Source organism: Netta rufina (assembly GCF_964035555.1).
Source record: "Netta rufina genome assembly, chromosome: 5".
Classification (NCBI taxonomy): domain Eukaryota; kingdom Metazoa; phylum Chordata; class Aves; order Anseriformes; family Anatidae; genus Netta; species Netta rufina.
The window spans coordinates 17,831,944-17,850,150 of NC_140128.1; the positions used below are offsets into that span (position 1 = coordinate 17,831,944).

The following is an 18,207-nucleotide window of genomic DNA, read 5'->3' on the forward strand; positions in this document are numbered from 1 at the left end:
TAATTTGGAAATGACTGTATCTTGAAGACCTGCCTAAATAACGGGTGTTACTTGTAGCCGTGAACTGACCGATTTAGTAATAACTGCTTGCTTTCAACACCGGGGGCAAAGCGGAGGGAGGTGGCAGAGGATCCCTGACCCCACTAAAACGCTCTCCCACCGTGAGCCCCCCAAGCTGCCGGGCGCTAAGCCCCTCTTGGCGGCTCCTGCATTTAACGTGCCCTTTTCCCGAGGCCGCCTGCTTCGGGCACCGGTACCCCGGGCTGGGCAGGGGGCGGCGGAGCCCTGCGGGGGATGCGCGGGGCGGAGGGCGGCGGCCGCAGCCCCCCCCGGCGGGGGTGTGAGCGTGGGGGGGTGCGTGCGGCGCGCCGGGGAGAGATGCTGCGTGTGTGTAATTTTATCCACGCTGCACTCTGGGAGTTCACACGAGCCCGATACCTTTTGCCTCCTCTGCTTTGTATCAATTGGTCGCAGATCGGGCTATTGTTGCAGGAAGCGGCTTTTATTTCTATGCTCTGCCGATCAGCTATTTTCCCCGCGGTCTCCTGCCGAATTTCAGTGGGTCTCTCCCTCTCCCCCCTCCTCCTGCTCCCGGTCTCTCATGCGTGCCGTCTGGCTAGCTGGAAACCCAAGGAGAAGGCTGATCGCGGCAGCTCCATCTAACACAAACAGCTGGGACTCCTCGGTGGCCTTTGCCGATGTCTATTGATTTAAGTAAATCTGAGACAGATAAAAGGGCCGGAGCGAGGCCGATAGGAACTCGCCGATGCTTCGCCACCCGGACCGGAGCGCGCTTCGCCAGCCCGGCGCGCCGCTAGCGAGACGTCCCTGATGGGACCCCCGGTACCGCTCGCTCCAAGCCTCCGTCGCCCCAGCAGACTGCTCGCCGCGGCCATCATGCCACAATGCTCGTAATTTGGATCTTGCTCCTGAGCCTGTGGCAGCAGCCGTGCGCCCCGGGCCCGGCCGGAGCCTCCCCCGGCGACCCCCGGCCGCGCCGGGATGCGGGGGGCCGCGGCGGCGTCTACGAGCACCTGGGGGGAGCGCCCAGGCGCAGGAAGCTCTTCTGTGCCACCAAGTACCACCTGCAGGTCCACCCCAACGGCAAGATCAACGGCACCCTGGAGAAGAACAGCGTCTTCAGTGAGTACCGGGCGCACCTTTCCCCGGGCAGGGCCGAGCGGGGAGGGGGCCGCCCGCCAGGACCAATTGCGGCAGGGACGGAGGCGATGCCGGTGCCGGGCCCGCAGCGGGACAGGGCTGCTCCCGCTCCTCCTCCTCCTCCTCTTCCTCTCCTTCTTCTCCTCCCTCTGCCCGGCGGCACCGAAGCTGCAGCGGTCCTCGCGGGACCCCCCCAGCCCTGCTCTCTCCGCATCCTGCCGCGGTTCCCCAACCCCAGCACCCCGTCCGTGAGCCCGGTGCTGAGCCCCGCCGCTCCCCTCGGCGGGCTGCAGGCTGCCCTCGTCCCTCCCCGGCTTGCCCATCTCCCGAGGGGCTCCCCCCGGGCTGAACCACATCTGCCCCCTCCGACATGTGCCGGGGATCGGTGGTAATTGAGCTGAAACGGGATCCGTCGGGAACAGGGGGCTTTTCTGGGGGGGCTTTGGGGAGAGAGGAGAGCGGGGCTCCGCGCCCCGCTGCCCTGGTGGAGCCCCGGGAGCCCCCGCACCCGGCCCCGCCGCCCCAGGAAGCGTAAATCCCGGCTGGTGACGGCACGCAGAGACAGGGAGACCTCCGGGATCTGTCTGAAGTCCATAAAGGAAAACCACTATTTCCTAGAGGAAAACCCCCTCGCTATCAAAGCCCGGAGGAGACATCCTTCAACGGCGAACCGGTGGCTGATTCAAAACAGCTGTACCCAACCCAGCCCAACTCTCACAGACATGGTCGGGCCAGTAATGCCGCTCTGCAAGCGGGACAAGCGCCCAGCTCTGATTTATCATTGCCCAAAGGCAGCAGTGGGCTTGGGTGCCGGGCTTGGGTGCCAGGCTCACCGCCAGTACCCAGCTGCATCATCCCAGAGCTGATGGACTGAGAGCAGAGTTTGAGCCAGAGAGCCCTGGTGCTTACAGCACAGCCCCCAAGCCACTTGTGCCATCATCAGCATGGTGGCATGGTTGGCTGAACGTAAAGATTTTGGCAGGTATTGTGCCAAGGGTATCTGTGATACCCTTCCAATGTTTGAGACCCCATCTTTGATGGCCTGAAACATCTCCTGTCTTTTAACTTGGCTCAGACAGTCATATGGTCCTTGTCTGGAGAGCTATGCTGACCTCCTAACTGGCAAGTTCCTTTCACAATTGTATACGTGGCTCTGAAATGCTCTGTTTTACTCTCTGGAGACCTCAGCAAGGGCTTTGTCCTGAAATGGACCGCTTTGTGACTGGTTTCAATAAGTCAAGAGCTCTTGTGTTCCTAAGCATTAAAGAGGATTTAAACTTTCTTATATACATATAGGATTAAGCAAACCTGTAGTTCAGTGTCAGATCTTTTTCATTTTTGAAAGAGTTCAATCTCAATCAGACATCTAAGGGATTTATTGTTGAGATTATCTCAAACAATTCCAACATCCTTGTTGTTTTACATTGTTTCAAATAATAGCCTTGTTTAGTTCATACGGTTGCAGTATGATTGTGATGTGAGCAGGTGATAGCTGTGAAATCATACTCTGCAGGTAAGCAGTCATTCAAACAGATCTCAGAAAATTGCGTGTGATAGGGAACAACAAGAAATCTCACAATTGTTTCTGTTTCTAGGTATCCTTGAAATAACAGCTGTTGATGTTGGGATTGTTGCCATCAAGGGCCTGTTCTCTGGCAGATACCTGGCCATGAACAAAAGGGGCAGACTTTATGCGTCGGTAAGTTTCAGTTAAGCCTCTGGCATATGCCTGTCAATTCCTGTGTGGAGAACAGGTCCAGTGGGGAGCACTGATTTCTTTTAAATTAACATTTATAGAGAAAAGAATTAAATCTTTTTCATTTTTCCTATAATATTTTATAACATATAGATATAAAAATATATTTTGTTATAACAGATTTCTGTCTGGAATTGTTACAGGTAACCTGATCAGTGTACTTTACAAAGTAGAAAGAAGATATATTATTACTTTCATACTGCCTGTACAGCCAAAAGCAGAATAATGTATTCAGCAAAGGTATTTCATGTGGCCAGAGTGCTAAGCAATTGTGTGCACTGATAAAGACCTCAGGAGCCAGCCTTTGTGGTGCAGAATATCCACCTCTATTCAAAATGCTCCTATATTTATATTCACTATGGGTCTTGGACACTAGCAGGGCATATAAATGTTGAAGATTATCCAGAAGCAATTGAGCATCTCTGTTACAGGAAACCAACCTACTGAGAGGAGTTTCTCCTCACAGAGCATTTGGCTGGACAGAAAAAGAATTCACGGGGACTAAAAGGCAGGGCTATAGCAAGGAAAGGAAGTATGAGGAGGTATAAGAACATAAAGGTGAAAATAAACACCTTATTCTACTCCTTTAACTTTTGTCTCGATCTTTGAGGTAATATCTGGGCTCTGCTCTTATTAGTGGGAGTCTTGCCCTCTCAGCCCAGACAGTATTTCCCCTCAGTGAATAAAATACTTTAGCTTAGACTTCTTTACACTCAGGTACATACGAAGGCCTATTAGCCAGTGTGTATGCTATACGTATTACCTACCTACTTGAATTTCTTCCAGCATCTTTGATTACATCCCCAGCAATCTTGTGATCTGCCACTGTGTAACAACCATACTGTGCAGTTTCACCAGGAATCCTGTGGCAGGAAAGCAGATTTGAAAAGGGTAAAATATAGCTATGTGAAGTCTTCTTCCTCCAAATAGTCATTTTATGTAATTCTGTTGATTTGAGCAGCATAATGCGTTCTCAAAACACGTGAGATTTTGCCTTGTGAGTGCAACTTAGGTAACACAATCAACTCAGTCACCTTCCCTGTTCTAATGTATTTTATTCCTCCTTCTCAAGAGTGTCATCCTGATAGTGTTTGCGAACCAGATTCTGGAATGTGTCTCACGATCCTCACTAATTAAAGGGCCCCTTTGTAAAGATGAAGGTTCTCTGCTGGTACAGAGTACCAGGCAATAAACAATTTTGGCAAAGGACAGTGCAGCTAAAGTGGAATGAGGACATACCATCTTTGCTGTGCCAGAGCTAAGGCTGACCATGCCTCCAGTTAATATTAATTAAAAATGTGTGTCCAGCTCAAGTTTGAGACAGACTGTTTCAGAGCTGGAGGGACAATTCAGGCACAGCTATTGAATTCCAGCTTTTTTCACAGAAAAGTAAGGGGTGAGGGCTAAGCTCAGGAGAAGCTTCCTGGTTTAGCTTGCCTAGAAAAAATGGCCGACTACTTCATGGGTGTTACTGTGACAGGAACCTGTGCAAGCCCCCAGTTTCAAATAAGCCTGACTTCTTTGGGGATAATGATACAGGAAGCATTTTATGAAATGGTACTGGAGTAACTCAGTTATCCCTTGATATCACCAATTTCCCCATGTCAATAAAATGAGGTTGTTGAGTCTGCAGAACTCTTTTGTGTCCTTAGTACATTGTGATAATCCTTGAAGTTTATCTTCCGTGATAAATCCTCTACAGCCAGATCTGAGGCACACAGCAACAGAAATCTACCTACATATGGTAGTTGCATGGGCTGCAGCACCACAGCATGTGCAAAATGTTGTCCTCGCAAGGAAGGGCACTTCCGTTTTACAGCTGTGAAACTGAGACATGTGGAGTCTTTTAAAATCTTGTTAAATGCCTATCAGCATTTCTGGTGAGCGAACAGCATTAAAGACATGTTGCTAATGGAGCCTATGGCTTTTCTGGCCCCAGCCTGGCCACCTGTGCCCTCTCCAAGTCCTCAGAGAGGCCTTTCTAAAGGTAAACTTCCATAAAGACCATGATAGTAGTTCCTGTCTGCCTCTGTGCCTTACATGTTAGATACTGATGTCTTTATCTCACAGATAGAGCAAAGACAATTCTGTAGTTAAGAAAAAGATGTACAATGTCCTTTGAAAAAGATGTACATGTCCTTTATTTGTACTGCTTCTACTGCTCCCAGAGAGGAGGAAGGAGTTCCTCATGCCAGGCTCTCACACACTGTATTCTCTCAGTTGAGAATATGAAGAAAGTTGGAAAGTTTTGATAGATAATGTAAAATGTGAGCCCTGAGGATGGGTATGTACTCTTCCTTACAGTTTGTGATAAAGGAGCAGCCTGGCATTTTGGAGGAACACACAAGTGGGCAAGGTGCTTTCATTTTGTTGTGCTGAAGTTTCATAAATGTGTTTTTTACACCTCAAAACGTTGCAATAAACTGGTTATAACCACCACAGGTGTATTTAGGTACTAATATACCAACTAAAGTGTCACATTATATACTCAACTACAGAATTTTCCCTTTTTAATGGCAAAGTTTGGTAGGCCGCAGTTAAATCCTCCACCCGGCTCACAGGCATATTTAGGCCTTTAAGCACAAACAAATTGAATTTACAGCTGAACAACCAGCAGAGCTATTAATTCCTACTCACATGCCATTTTTTGTTTTCAAATTGTTTGTTTCTGACCCACAGAGTACTCTTCTGCTGGTGAGAGCAGGCTCCTTACCACACTGCAGCTCAGGCCCAGCTCTTCTGAGGGAGGAAGAGCTGCCTTTGGTAGCACCTCTCTGAACTTTTCTTACCACCTGTTGCTGCGTTTTGCCTAAAACTGAGCCGAGTCTTGCAAATGACTTTGCAAGTCATTTGATTGAGGTAAAATCTGATTGAGGTAAAAGAGAGCTATGGCCTGAATAGCCTTTCCTAATCTTTGCCGTGTTTGCTTTCCAGGAGAATTATAACACAGAGTGTGAGTTTGTGGAGAGGATCCATGAGCTGGGTTACAACACCTACGCATCCCGTCTATACCGGACTGTACCTAACGGAGCCAGCACAAAACGCAAAGCCAGTGCAGAGAGACTCTGGTATGTCTCAATCAATGGGAAAGGACGACCCAGAAGGGGCTTTAAAACTCGCAGGACACAGAAATCCTCTCTCTTTCTGCCCAGAGTATTGGATAACAAAGACCATGAAATGGTCCGACTGTTCCACACAAATACGAGATATCGAGAGAGCCTCCTGAGGCCTCCCAGTAAGAACCAGCGAAGAAGGAGAGGACGCTAATGGGGTGGGGGGAGCTTGTGTTGGGACTGGAAGTGAATGAGAGTCTTCAAAATACTACTAAAAGAAACTAACAGCTGTGATTGTATGGCAAACATTAACATGGGCGTCTTTGATACACTGTATAATACACCTGAAAGTCACACCACTTACTTTTAGCTGTTTTAGAATTATTATCCATGGTAAAAAAGATGTGAGATAAGCTAAGGCACATTCAAATGTAATTTAGTTTTATATAATAATTCTGTTGATGGCTTTCACTTTTTTTTTTCTTTAAAAAAAAATAATTGCTAGTATTTTCACTCTAGCTCACCATAGGGTACTATCTCTGTGACTGTCCTCCCAGATCATATGAACTTTTTACACTTTCCAATTTTGTGTCTACAGAGGAAGCACAGCACTTTCATGGCTCTTTTGGCAGTTGCTCGTAAAAGACTATATTCCTATTTGTATGGAACACAGGAATCAGAAAACTGGTTTATTTTGTAACTAACATATATTTATTTTTATTATATGATCATTTAGTATCAATTATTCTTTTTCCTTGACCATTCAAGAAACCTGAAACTGTAAGCTACTTTAATTTTTTCAACAGACCTGCACATTACTGCAGTATTTTTGAATTTGTTTAATTAAAAAAGTAAGACTCCTGATCTCATCATTCAAATAAATGAATGTTGGCAAAGTGGCATTTACATTGGCCAAACATTAGCAATATACATATTTACCATTGGATAAATCCTCTCCTAAAATAGGTCCCAAGTATGATGTGAAAGCTGAACTTGTGGTATTGACTGAACTTGTGATATAGAAAAATTTGGCACTGAGGATGAGAGTATTTATCAAGGACTTTTCTTTAGCTGAGTTTTCTACAGGAATTTCTAGTTCTAGGTGAAATATGTAAATACATTTTAACTGTTTGGAAAAAAAAAACAGTCATGTCGAACACGCAAATCTGTAGTGACTCACCAGTTTAAGGTGGCTGCGGTGTCCTGCCTCTCTTTTTAAATGCCTGTTATTTTCTTGAAGTAGTCTTAAACTGAAAACTGTAACTCTAGACTAAGATTAATGATCTTGAGTTCTGGTTCATTCCACAAAAATCTGTTTCTATACATTTTTATACTCTTGGTCTGGAAATTAACTTTTGCAAAGCTGAGAGGAGTCCACATTACAAGTTTAATTTTTAGCAAAGGGTTACATTTTAATATTTTCTCTGAACATATCAGAGACGATAGAACAATAGAAAGATTTAGATGCACTTGACAAACACAAATACTAATAATTTCAATGAGATTTTCCCTGTGTTCTTCACTTCCTAGAATTAGTCTTTGATACAGCACAGCTGGAGAAAAGAGAAACTGTGCTGAAATAAGCATTCAACCGGAATTTAACAAAAGATCTGCAAGTTAAATACAACATTACATGGAAACAGAGAGGTACAAATCCCATTTGAAGCCATAATGACATGAAGGTCTTCTTATGGGCTATCTGCTGAATAACAGTATGATATTTTAATACCCATCAGTGAAATCTTTCATCACCAAGGGGGGAATTTTGTGAAAGAGAGAATTAAAATTCATACATAAAATGACTTTATTAAGCCTAGCAGTCATAGGTTTAGCACTGCTTACATCCCTATAAATATGAACACCAAGAGGTGTCTTTATACCAAAAAGTATACTCAGTTTTACTTCCACCTTTGTGTTTTTGTTTGTTTGTTTGTTTTGTTTTGTTTTTTGTTTTTTGTAATATTCCAACAAAGGAAGACATTGTGTTTGAATAAGAAAATCAGATATTTTTTTTTAAATCTGCTTACCAATGACATGCAAAAAGACACTGAAATTATGTACATTGAAGTAACATAAAGTGGTGCACACAGAATAGATCTAGGTTTTAAATAGGTTACAGGTAATGGTGCACTATGTTCCCAATTTTTTTTGCTCTTACAAAATAACTGAAAATGGAAATGGGATCTGCACAGGACTAGACAGGCAGCACGATGTTCTCTAAATCAGGAGCCAGTGGAAAATCTGTGCAAAGTAAAGAGGATGTTCTTGTTGAAATACTTTTCATTGCAGACATTCATTGCTTAATATTCTTTTAGTAACCTTTAATTCCACAGTTCTTAGACACAGACAGGCTGAAATCCTATTCACAATAATTATCCCAGCTGCATCCTATAACTCATTTTATTTCTTTGGGCCAGAATCTGATAGGATAACTTAGCAAAGTTTCCATACACTTGCTCATTCTCCTGTGCACTGCTCTAATAAATGATTCAAGTTCTGTAGCAAAGCTGACAACATTTGAAGTTTCTTCAGCTGAGGTGTATGGTGCTGTCTGAGCTGGGACAGTGTGGTAACTCCTCACTGAAGGAAAATAAGAGGGAAGAAATTGGTTGAGTGCTTGATGCAGTTGCCCTTCCAGACAGATTCATGACATTTTGACTTATAGCTGAAACAGTTTTCCTAATCTATTTAATCCTTCATTCAGCCCATCATAGCTCTCAAACTGCTCAAAACTCCATGACAAATATTCGGTCTTTGGTGATTGTGTTAGTACTTTTGTCGTCCTCTGTTCATAAAAAGCAATGGTTGTTTATGAAACATAAATTGCTACCCCATTTCAAATAACTATGTTACAAGGCATGAATTATTTCCCAATTTACTCACACGTTTTTCTCCGCTTTCTCAGAGTGGATTTTCTCTCTCACTGAGTGTCATTCCTCTGTCATCCTGAGATTCTTTGTTTCACCACTTGCTATAGATCTGGTACCTGTTTCCACAAGCCTTCACCAAGAAATAATGGTGCACCGTGTTTTTACTTGGAAACTGCTTCACAGTTATGCCCCCCAGCACTGAATATTTAAAAGTGATACTGGTGATGTTTCTAAGATAATCTTATTTATTTACACAGAACATAAAACTGTTGTTTTCCTCAGTCACAACAAGCATGAAATAATTCTGGAAAAGATTTTTTTGTGAGATTTTTTTTTGTGAGTTCTTGAGTTTCCAGCTTTACTTCCTGATATTTTTTTTTTCCTGTGTTTCTTCACCACTGCACAACCCTCTGCAAAACAATAAATCAATAAGCAAATAAATCCTTTTGACCACACATGCCTTTGATTTGGATGGTTGCATGGACCTGGTTTTGGAAAGGGGTTGGCATTAGTTCAACTGTTTGGTTGACAAGGCTTAACTCTCCCTTATTGTCTGAACCAAGTTACTCTCCCAGATTTCAGAAGGTTTACTCCCATCCAGAACAGTACAGGCTGAAATAAAAATCTAGAAAGCAAAGCTGTTATTACATTGATATTAGTCATCAGCTGTTTGATTCACAGCCTCATCAGTAAATATGAGCTCAGAGGAGCAATCAAGTGAATATATTTAAAATTGTAGCCAGTCAGGGCAATATGAGACATCACAAAACAATGTCCTTGAAAAGCCTCGTTGAGTTACAGCTAAAACCTTTGCCCTGTGCACCCTGCCACAGTTATGCACTGAAGTCCAGAATCTCCCCCTTAGACAATAACCTCAGAAAATAAAGCTGTTAATGATGCTGATGAAAACTTTGAATCTTAGTGCTTGTTTTTATTTTATATAAATGATAAGATTCTTCATATTTATATGTATATGTATTGCATATTTATATGTATTTTTTCTCTGAAAAATGTATAATCAATGGCATTAAAAGTGAGAAATCCTTTCTCTGGCCTCAAAAACTCAAGGATTGTACTGGAAGAGAGTGGTTTACAATGTACCTCTCTGAAAACACATTAAAATAAACTAAGTCAAACATTTCTAAGTTTAACAATCATGAAACTACTGAATGTAATATACATACAGAAAATACAGTTACAGGTGTGTGCCCAAAGCAAAGGATTTTCTATATATTTTTATACTCCTGGAATTAAATATTTCAATTTTAATTACCTGTAATGTTCTTAAGGCCTTGTAAAAAGAGACTTTCAATTAAGACCACCATTTACATGTTGTTTGCCTGCAGAATTGTTTTCTAAGAGATAAACATTTGCAAGGAGATCAGTGTGCCATTCTACCAAACAGATCTTGATAAGAACTGCTGTGATCTCTTTTCAAAACAATAATCTGTGCACAAAAGGGCCTTACCAACAGCTCTTCTTCTCCTTTAGGAATGCAAGCTATTTTTATTGGTAAAAAATACAGCATCTTTCTACTGGACATAAAAACAATCCTTTACTGGTGAAATATACTATCAAAGAAACAAACAAGTGAAACAGCATACAGTGGGATGAAATGCATAAACTCTTCCAGGTTCAAATCTATCATGTTAGAATATTATTTATGGTAACAGCCATTTAGCATGTACATAATACAAGTTAAATCTGATACCATTTCCAAGTGAAGGAAGAACAAGCCCTTCAGACTTCGCAGGTAAAAATCTGATGCTGGAGTTTGGGCTTCAGGTTCTGTTGTGTGGCCCAAGCTGATGTGGTGGTCTGGGGAAAATTGAGATCTGTCTCCACACTTTGTTTTCCTGGCTCCGGGATGCAAGTGATCATGACCTGCCTGTGCTACAACATGGAATATGGTTGTGGTCACCAAGGGTCTCGTCAGCCTCTGTTCCTTGTGTGGGGAGGTCACGGACAGTGGAGGGACGGTAGCATGTCAAATACAGGAGACTGCAAAGAGTGTCTTCTTCCAAACTAGATCTGGACAGATACTACTGCATTTTCTTGAGCTTAAAAAGTGGAAGTGAGATGACATCAATCACCCCTTGGTTGCTTCTGGTCCTGCCAGCATGTCACCACAGCTCCAGGGATGGAAGCATTATTTTTTCTTTGTTCCAGTAATGGCATTTTAAAAAAGGAATATGGATTCTGAGCTTTTGCTATGCTAATGGCATATTGCCATTTTTTTCAAGTGAGGGATTCTGGAGTACTTTGAGTCTTCTGTAAATGCATGCAATGAACCATTTGGGGCCCATGTGAATAAAATGTTTATTTTTTTTGTAAGTAAAAAGTGCCTTGGTTTCTGGGTGTACAGTTTCTCAGTTGAGAGCACTGCCTATAACTGTAATTCTGGGAAGGTTTATTTCAGCAGCAAGAATTTGTAGAAAAAGAGGGAGAAAGAGAGAGTATATGTGCTAAGTCTCTATGAAAATTTGGGAAATCTGTACCCCTGTAAGAACTAAAAAACACACCAGAGCCAAATAGCTTGGATAAGGCAGTATATTCATTAGTTCTGTGTATCTGCTTCCTCATCTGTTGAAGAAGATTTCTGTTCTTTTTTCTTTATTTTTTACTGATGAAATGTTTTGCACAGTGGAAGAAAATGTGTTGAACTGATTGTGAGTTGCTTTCTTTTAAAGCTATCTTAAACAGTGCCTTTGAAGTTTGTAGCAGTGCTCAAGTTCAAATGTCTCCTGTTTCCTTTCAGAAGGTTTGAAGGATTTGGGAAGGTGAACAAGCAGATCTATAATTAAAGAACAGTTGATGGTAACTGTCCTCCTTTGTTAGCATTCTCGAGCCACCTCCAAATTTAGACAGTTAAAGAGAACTCTATCCTGTTTTAGTTCTGCAATAGTTTAGATGCCACCGATGCATAGCAGAAGACTTTTTGAAATCCAGGGTGCATCCCCTTTCTGACCACAAAAACAAGCTCAGAGTCTTCACATATTAAAGAAAATACTGTGTTTTCCTACAGTAACAATCCTACATGCTGTAGGATCTTTATTGCAGTCTGAACTGTTTGGATTTGAAGAATAGTGATTTATCTGTGAGTGGAATTTAGAGATATGCTGATGCTAATGAAAAAAAAAAAAAAAAAGGAATTAATAAGGATGCTAGGAAGCTATTGATCATTTAGAACCAAGGAAAGGATTGCTTGTGCATGAGTTTCCTGCAACGTCCTGCATAGATCAGATGGTGGTGAGATAATAAACATTAACAGAGTTGCTATGGGAGACATCTCCCCAAATTTACTTTTTACAGTTCAACTATTTAATGCAATTTCAGACATCTTCACAAATTTGCTTTTTACAGTTCAACTACTTAAGGCAATTTCAAGTTCAGATACTCAGGTTTGTGAGCCAGTTAAATCTCTTCAGGTATAATGAGGAGAGTTTAATTATAATATGCTTGATGACTTCAAGAAAACTTTGTGATAGACTTTTAAAAGAAACTGTCACCAGAGAGATGAGTTGGTCACCCAGCTTTTCAACAGAGAACTGACTCTAGAAAGCTACATCCATAGTGCTCAACTATGGCAGGAGCACCTGAAGGCCTGGTGCAGCTGGGATCATGCACCCCTTGGAGAACCAGAACAGAGAGCTCCCCATATGCTGGCACCTATCTAAAATTGTAAAAACAAAACAAAAGACTAAGAAGGTATGGCTCAGCCAAGTGCCTGACACAGGTGTTAGCTACAAAGAAAAGTGTTAGCTACACCTTCCTTTTACATTCCCACTAGAAGTCACACAAACGTTACTTTATGCCACCAGAAATGAGGTAGTCTGAAAGAAGCCTGCAGACAATCTGAGACAGTAGCACTAGAAGTTAGGTGACATACATTACTCGGTATGGAATAGTTATGGTATGATAGTATATGCTTGGTTTATACTGCTCAGACAATGGAGTCTCCCAGGCATGTGTTGCTCAGACCATGAAACCAACTGAAAATTATCCTTAAATCCTTAGACATTTTTTCATGGCAACATGGGTCTAAAACTACAGCAGCAGAAACTGTGTTTATTTGTGTCCCATAGTCTGTCTGCTCAGAGGATCTGTTAGCCGTATTCAGTAGGGCATATGGAAAGAAAACCCTCTGGATCAGATTAACCGTTTCTTTCCCCAGCTCTGAATGATGAGCTCATTGCATCTCCAATGCTTTGCTGTTCATGCATTTCAAAAATAGCCATAGGAAATTGAGCTGTTCCCAGATCTTCCCAGAGGGAGTCTAGGATTCTTCAGAACTGAGATTTTCCCTTAAAAAAAAAAAAAAAAAAAAAAAAAAAAAAAAAAAGTTTCCTTCCTAATATAAATGGGTCAGGGTAATCCCCCTTTTTCCCCCTTCTTAGTGAACTCAGTCCAATGGTTTCTGACCAGGGTCAACTCCTTTGAAGAACTTTACTCCTTAGTTCTTCATAAGGGATGTGACCAGGCTAATGGCTGCTTGTTGTGTATCTCCAAGGGGCTGCAACAAACCCACAAAAAAAAAAAAAAAAACACTTCTGAAAGCTCATCTGTGGACAAGTATAAGGCTTCAGCTGCTGGAGAGAAAGGTAGCAGGGTCTGAACTCAGGGCCTACATTTGATTGTGTAGCCTTTTGGGTTTGTCACTATGCAAAGAGATCCTGGGGCAAGACAAAAAAGAAATGGAGTCTGATCAGGTTAAATACTTCCTTGGGAAAAAAGGAAGGAGACAAGTCTAACTTTCCTTTAATACCTTTTTCTAAAGGATTAGGATGGACTCTGCCCCATATCTCAGTACAAGGTAAGATTATTTTAATGTAAACTTAATACTGCTTCCTGTTTTGAACTCTAACAAACATTGGGATCTCTACAAAGAACAAAAACTAAGAAAGCTTTTTTGATAATAGATCTGCATGAAAACATTTGTGGTTTTGCAGTGACATTGTTCTGTCTCACGGCACAGGCCAACCACTTCATGTAACTTCTTTTCAACAGAAAAAAAATCCTATCTGCTACATTTTTAATGATTTCTTCATCATGACTCTAGTGAGATGAAAAAAAAAAAAAACAAATTCATTAAAAAAAACTTATAAAAAATAACCCTTATAAAATAGTTCAATTTATAAACTGCATCTTGTATTTGAATATTGGAACAAGGTTCCCATTTTAAAGGTGAGTTAGAATGATAGGCAAAAGTATGCTTTCCTACTAGGTTTTGGAGCAAATCTAGGTTATGGCCTATGTAAAGAACGTGTATAGCTAAACAAAGTAAGAAATATATTTTTAGAAAATAATGAAACATTTGGTCAAAAAGCTGTGGAAAAAACGAAGGACACTTTTTGCCTCTTCTCTATGCAATCTTGACAAAGCACTCAGACAAGAAACATGGACAGACTGAAATACAAGCAGAGAAGGTTAAGAAAAGTGTTTTACACTTTCAGCTGATGTTGTGGTGCTGCTGCCTCCATGAAATTATAAAGAAAATGGATGAAAAGTAAAGAAAATTCCTTCACATACTTCCAGGAATAAAGCACTATGACTGAGACTCGTAAAATGCATTTTTACGCACCAGTGACAACGTTGATTTGCAGATGTGATACTTCAAGTTCACTTAATTTTGAAACAAACTCATATTCATTTTTTCATTTGGTTTGACTGTTTGTGATGGCAAGCCAGTAAAATGTTTTAACAGTTTTACAACTGTTTTACAATCATGTATTCAACTTTGGTGACATGTACATTTGCACCTGTAGACCCCATCAGAAGATGAGTTCATGTTATGCAAGACAACAATGCAAGGAGATGTACAGTGTTTGTGGGAAGGCTCTTGGATCATCTGATGGCAACCACTAACCCATCATGGCAGCCACCTTGGGCAAGAGCCCTGGGCACAATCCTGCTACCGGCAGAGGGAGCAGGAGCTGGCAAAACTCTGTGCACACCTCACACATGGTGGTAGGGAACCAAAATAAACTGCGTGCAAGACCAGGAAACAGGCTAATGTCATCCTCAGCAGGAATCGTGACTTTGCAAGAGTATGTGCAATAGAAACTGGTATTGCATTTCAGGAACTTGGCTCAACTCTCCAACCCTGTTGTATTTAAGCTGCTGTTCCACATTGGTGCTTGTGAAAAGCAGGATTTTCAATTAATTATATATTTCAGAGAGGAGTAATGGCCAGTTTTCTTGCTCTTGTAAAGATATAAACCTGCACAAAGTTCCAGGAGCTCTGTGATGTCTCTTCCTCTTTTTCAAGAGAAGTATTTAAAGTAAAGTGAAGTTTTTCCCTTTTTGAATAATTTTATGCAAATTTTTGTATTTCTTCAGTACCGTTATGAGAGGGAAAATTGTTTTGGATTCACCATATTAATTGCAAATTGATTTAATGGGTCCTGTTACTGAATCTGAGTAACTACAGTTTTAAACAACTGAGATACTTTTCACTGTAAGCAATAAATACCAGGGATAGAACTGTATTATAGGAAACAGAGACTATGACTGAGCTTTGAATAATCAAGATTCTAGTTTGTATCATGTGTACTTTGGCAGCAGCTGATTCCTATAGAAATAAAAAAAGTAAGAACATGTGCAAACTGCTGTATGGCACTACTGACACTATACTGACACTACCACTGTGACCTCGTCAACAGCTTCAAGGTTATCATCAGGAGAGTCTTCAGCTTTTTTTTTTTTTGCTTTTTTTTTTTTTTTTTTTCCTGGTTGCATGTGAGTTGCTAAGATTTATTACAATCATTGCAAGAGAACACCTGCTAAATGTCAAAAGATTCCTGGGAAACTTCAAGTGTTTTGTTAAGGCAAAACTACACCTTTTACACCACCTTCAGGAATTCAGCTCTGTGGGCTACAGCCTATTTTTCATTATTTGTACATGCTTGAAAGCAGAAGCATAACCACAAGTTATATGCAGAAAGATATTTGTTCTCTGAACAAATTTCTAAGAAGATACAAGTTTTGGTTCTTGGGACTGCTGGTACATATCATACCCTATGTTAGTGCCAGATCCTTGTCTGAGGTCAATTGGCATTGCTCTACTGGCTTTGGTGTAGCTCTGAGGATTCACAACATTAAGCACTTAATCAGGTGGCTCAGCACTGTCTGAAAGTATCAGGAAGAATTAAATTTAAACTTGTGAAACTTATCCTAAACTCTTCAAACATGGAAAAATAATGTTCAAATTTCAAGAGGGTTTTGCTTAAATTTGCCATACATCTCCTTTGGCTGTGTTGCAATGTTTCTCCCCTACATCATCGTTTTATTTTCAGCTCAGCAATTCTCTTTTCTTTGAGCGATGAAACACTGCCTGCTTTTCAAGACTAATATATGGCCCCTGAGTGAAGGCAAGGCTGTGATTCAAATCAAGAGTTCTGTTGACATTATAATCCTTTGGAGCACAGCTGGAGCATTTCATGAACGGTAGCAAAGACCCTCCATTGATTTACTGCCTTGGTATTCAATCAGGAGTCCATGTTCTGTGTCGTTAGCTGCAACATACAGAAAATAACTCAGTGAACTTCTAATTACAGCATTTAGCTCCTTGCCTATCTTGTAAGAGAAGATTTGTGCTATATATGAGATGCTGCTGCTTTTATGGATTCTCCCCTATTTTTATAGCAATAAGGCTTCAGGTCCTAAGAAGGTCCTCTGGGCTATAAATGGGATAAACACCAAAGTTTCTCCCCGACTCTTCCAAACAGACAACTAAGCAGGCAGTGGCAGGAATTTTCATGCTTCTCCCCCAGCCTCTGCACCTTTTCTTTGTATTCCTGGTTTGCATCAACTTTACCTGCCATAGCCACCCCTCAGACACAAAAAAAATCCTCGTTGTTCCCATGAGAGCTGCAAAGGAGACCCTCAGCTCCACTCTCCACAGCATGTATGAGAGCAATTTTGAAGCCGTGCTCTTTCTCGTCTCGCCCCTCGTTCCCAGTGAGAGAGCACGCGTGCTGCCAGCCCCCACCAACCTGAAGATGAGAGTTCCCTAGATTGTTTCCAGCTTGCAGCGCGAGCCCCGCTGAACGAATAGCACTTACAGTATTTTGGGGTAGTGACTCACAAGAAAGTCATGAGTGCCCCCTTAAGAGGCTGTCTGAAGCCCCTGGTAAGCCCCTTGTTTTGTTTTTCCTGTTTTCGTTGTCCAGGCTGCCTGCAGATATTTCCACAAGTCTTGAACACGTTTTTCTGAATTCACTGCCCAAGAAGCAAGATGCACCCTAAAAGGCAATAGCGCAGAGACACAGATCCCAGTCTGACAACATTCCTGGTCTCCATCACCCCTGTAGAAATGGTCAGAACATATAGGCATTCTGGTCATCACAGTGGGTGCTGTGCCACCCAGGGCCAAAGCCAGTGATGCTCCGGAATGCCTTTCACCTGTGTGCGTCCCCACCAATTAAATTGTAATTCAGGCAGCTGAACTGTCTGGGAATTCTAGGGTTTCTTGGCAGACCCACTATCAAGTATGTCAGTCATATTTTCACCTTCAGAATCTTTACTGACCCTCTCAAAAATAACATGAAGTAGTCCGGGATTATTACCACAGACACTTGTGTCTCTGACAGCTTTGAGGTTTAATGACTTGATCAAAGGTGGAGAAAAGTTGGTATCAAAGCAAGGTTTGGATTCAAGAGCTCCTGGGCTCCAAAAAGCCGTAAGATTCTGGGGTTTTGAGTGTTATATCTAGACTGAAAGACAGCTGTGAAAAGGAAAAAAATTGCTTGTGTGCATTTATTTGTCTGAACATGAGGCAGGAGATACAGTGGTGCTTGCTTATCTTTTTCATCCCCAACATTTATTCTGCAGATGCCTTCATGGTGGTTCAAGCCCTAGTAGTGTCTGTGTTTCCAAATTTCCTTCTCTTGCTCAGCCAGAGCTTCAGCTGCTCAGAGCTCTGCTAAGGCCACTCTGTGCTAGTCAAGCCCTACACTGGTGCCTATCAGGGCATCCCAACCCCAGGGCACAAAACTTCCTGAAAAATTCTTCATAGGTCTGTCACTCTTTGATTTGGCCTATAGTATTAGTGATTTTTAGCTATACTACAATTGCTCATATTTGTATCACTACAGAGCTAGCATTGCATGAGGCATGAGGAAGATCAGTTGTAATATCTCACTTTCAGAAAAATATAAAGCTTTCTAGTCCACATACTGTTATAGGCAAAGTGTAAATCCTGCAGAAGTTGAATGATTCTATGAAAATAAGCCAGCCTGTGTCTAATAATGTGTCTATTATTGCTGCTTTGAAAGTATTTAATGTTATTCTTGTCAAACAAATAACTTGCTCCTTAATATTCTTTTTTCTTGGAGCTTTGATTCTAACTTAGTGAAAATCAGCTGGG

At 41.8% G+C, this 18,207-nt stretch overlaps 1 protein-coding gene across 1 annotated transcript; it reads left to right on the plus strand.

The window, feature by feature from the left end:
• Positions 1–905: 905 nt before the first annotated feature.
• On the plus strand, positions 906–6,184 carry FGF3 (fibroblast growth factor 3; the record flags this gene model as incomplete). The annotated part of the gene is made up of 3 exons (XM_084287267.1): positions 906–1,143; positions 2,757–2,860; positions 5,852–6,184. The coding sequence occupies 3 exons, from the start codon at positions 906–908 to the stop codon at positions 6,182–6,184; spliced, it is 675 nt and encodes a 224-aa protein (XP_084143393.1).
• Positions 6,185–18,207: the final 12,023 nt, after the last annotated feature.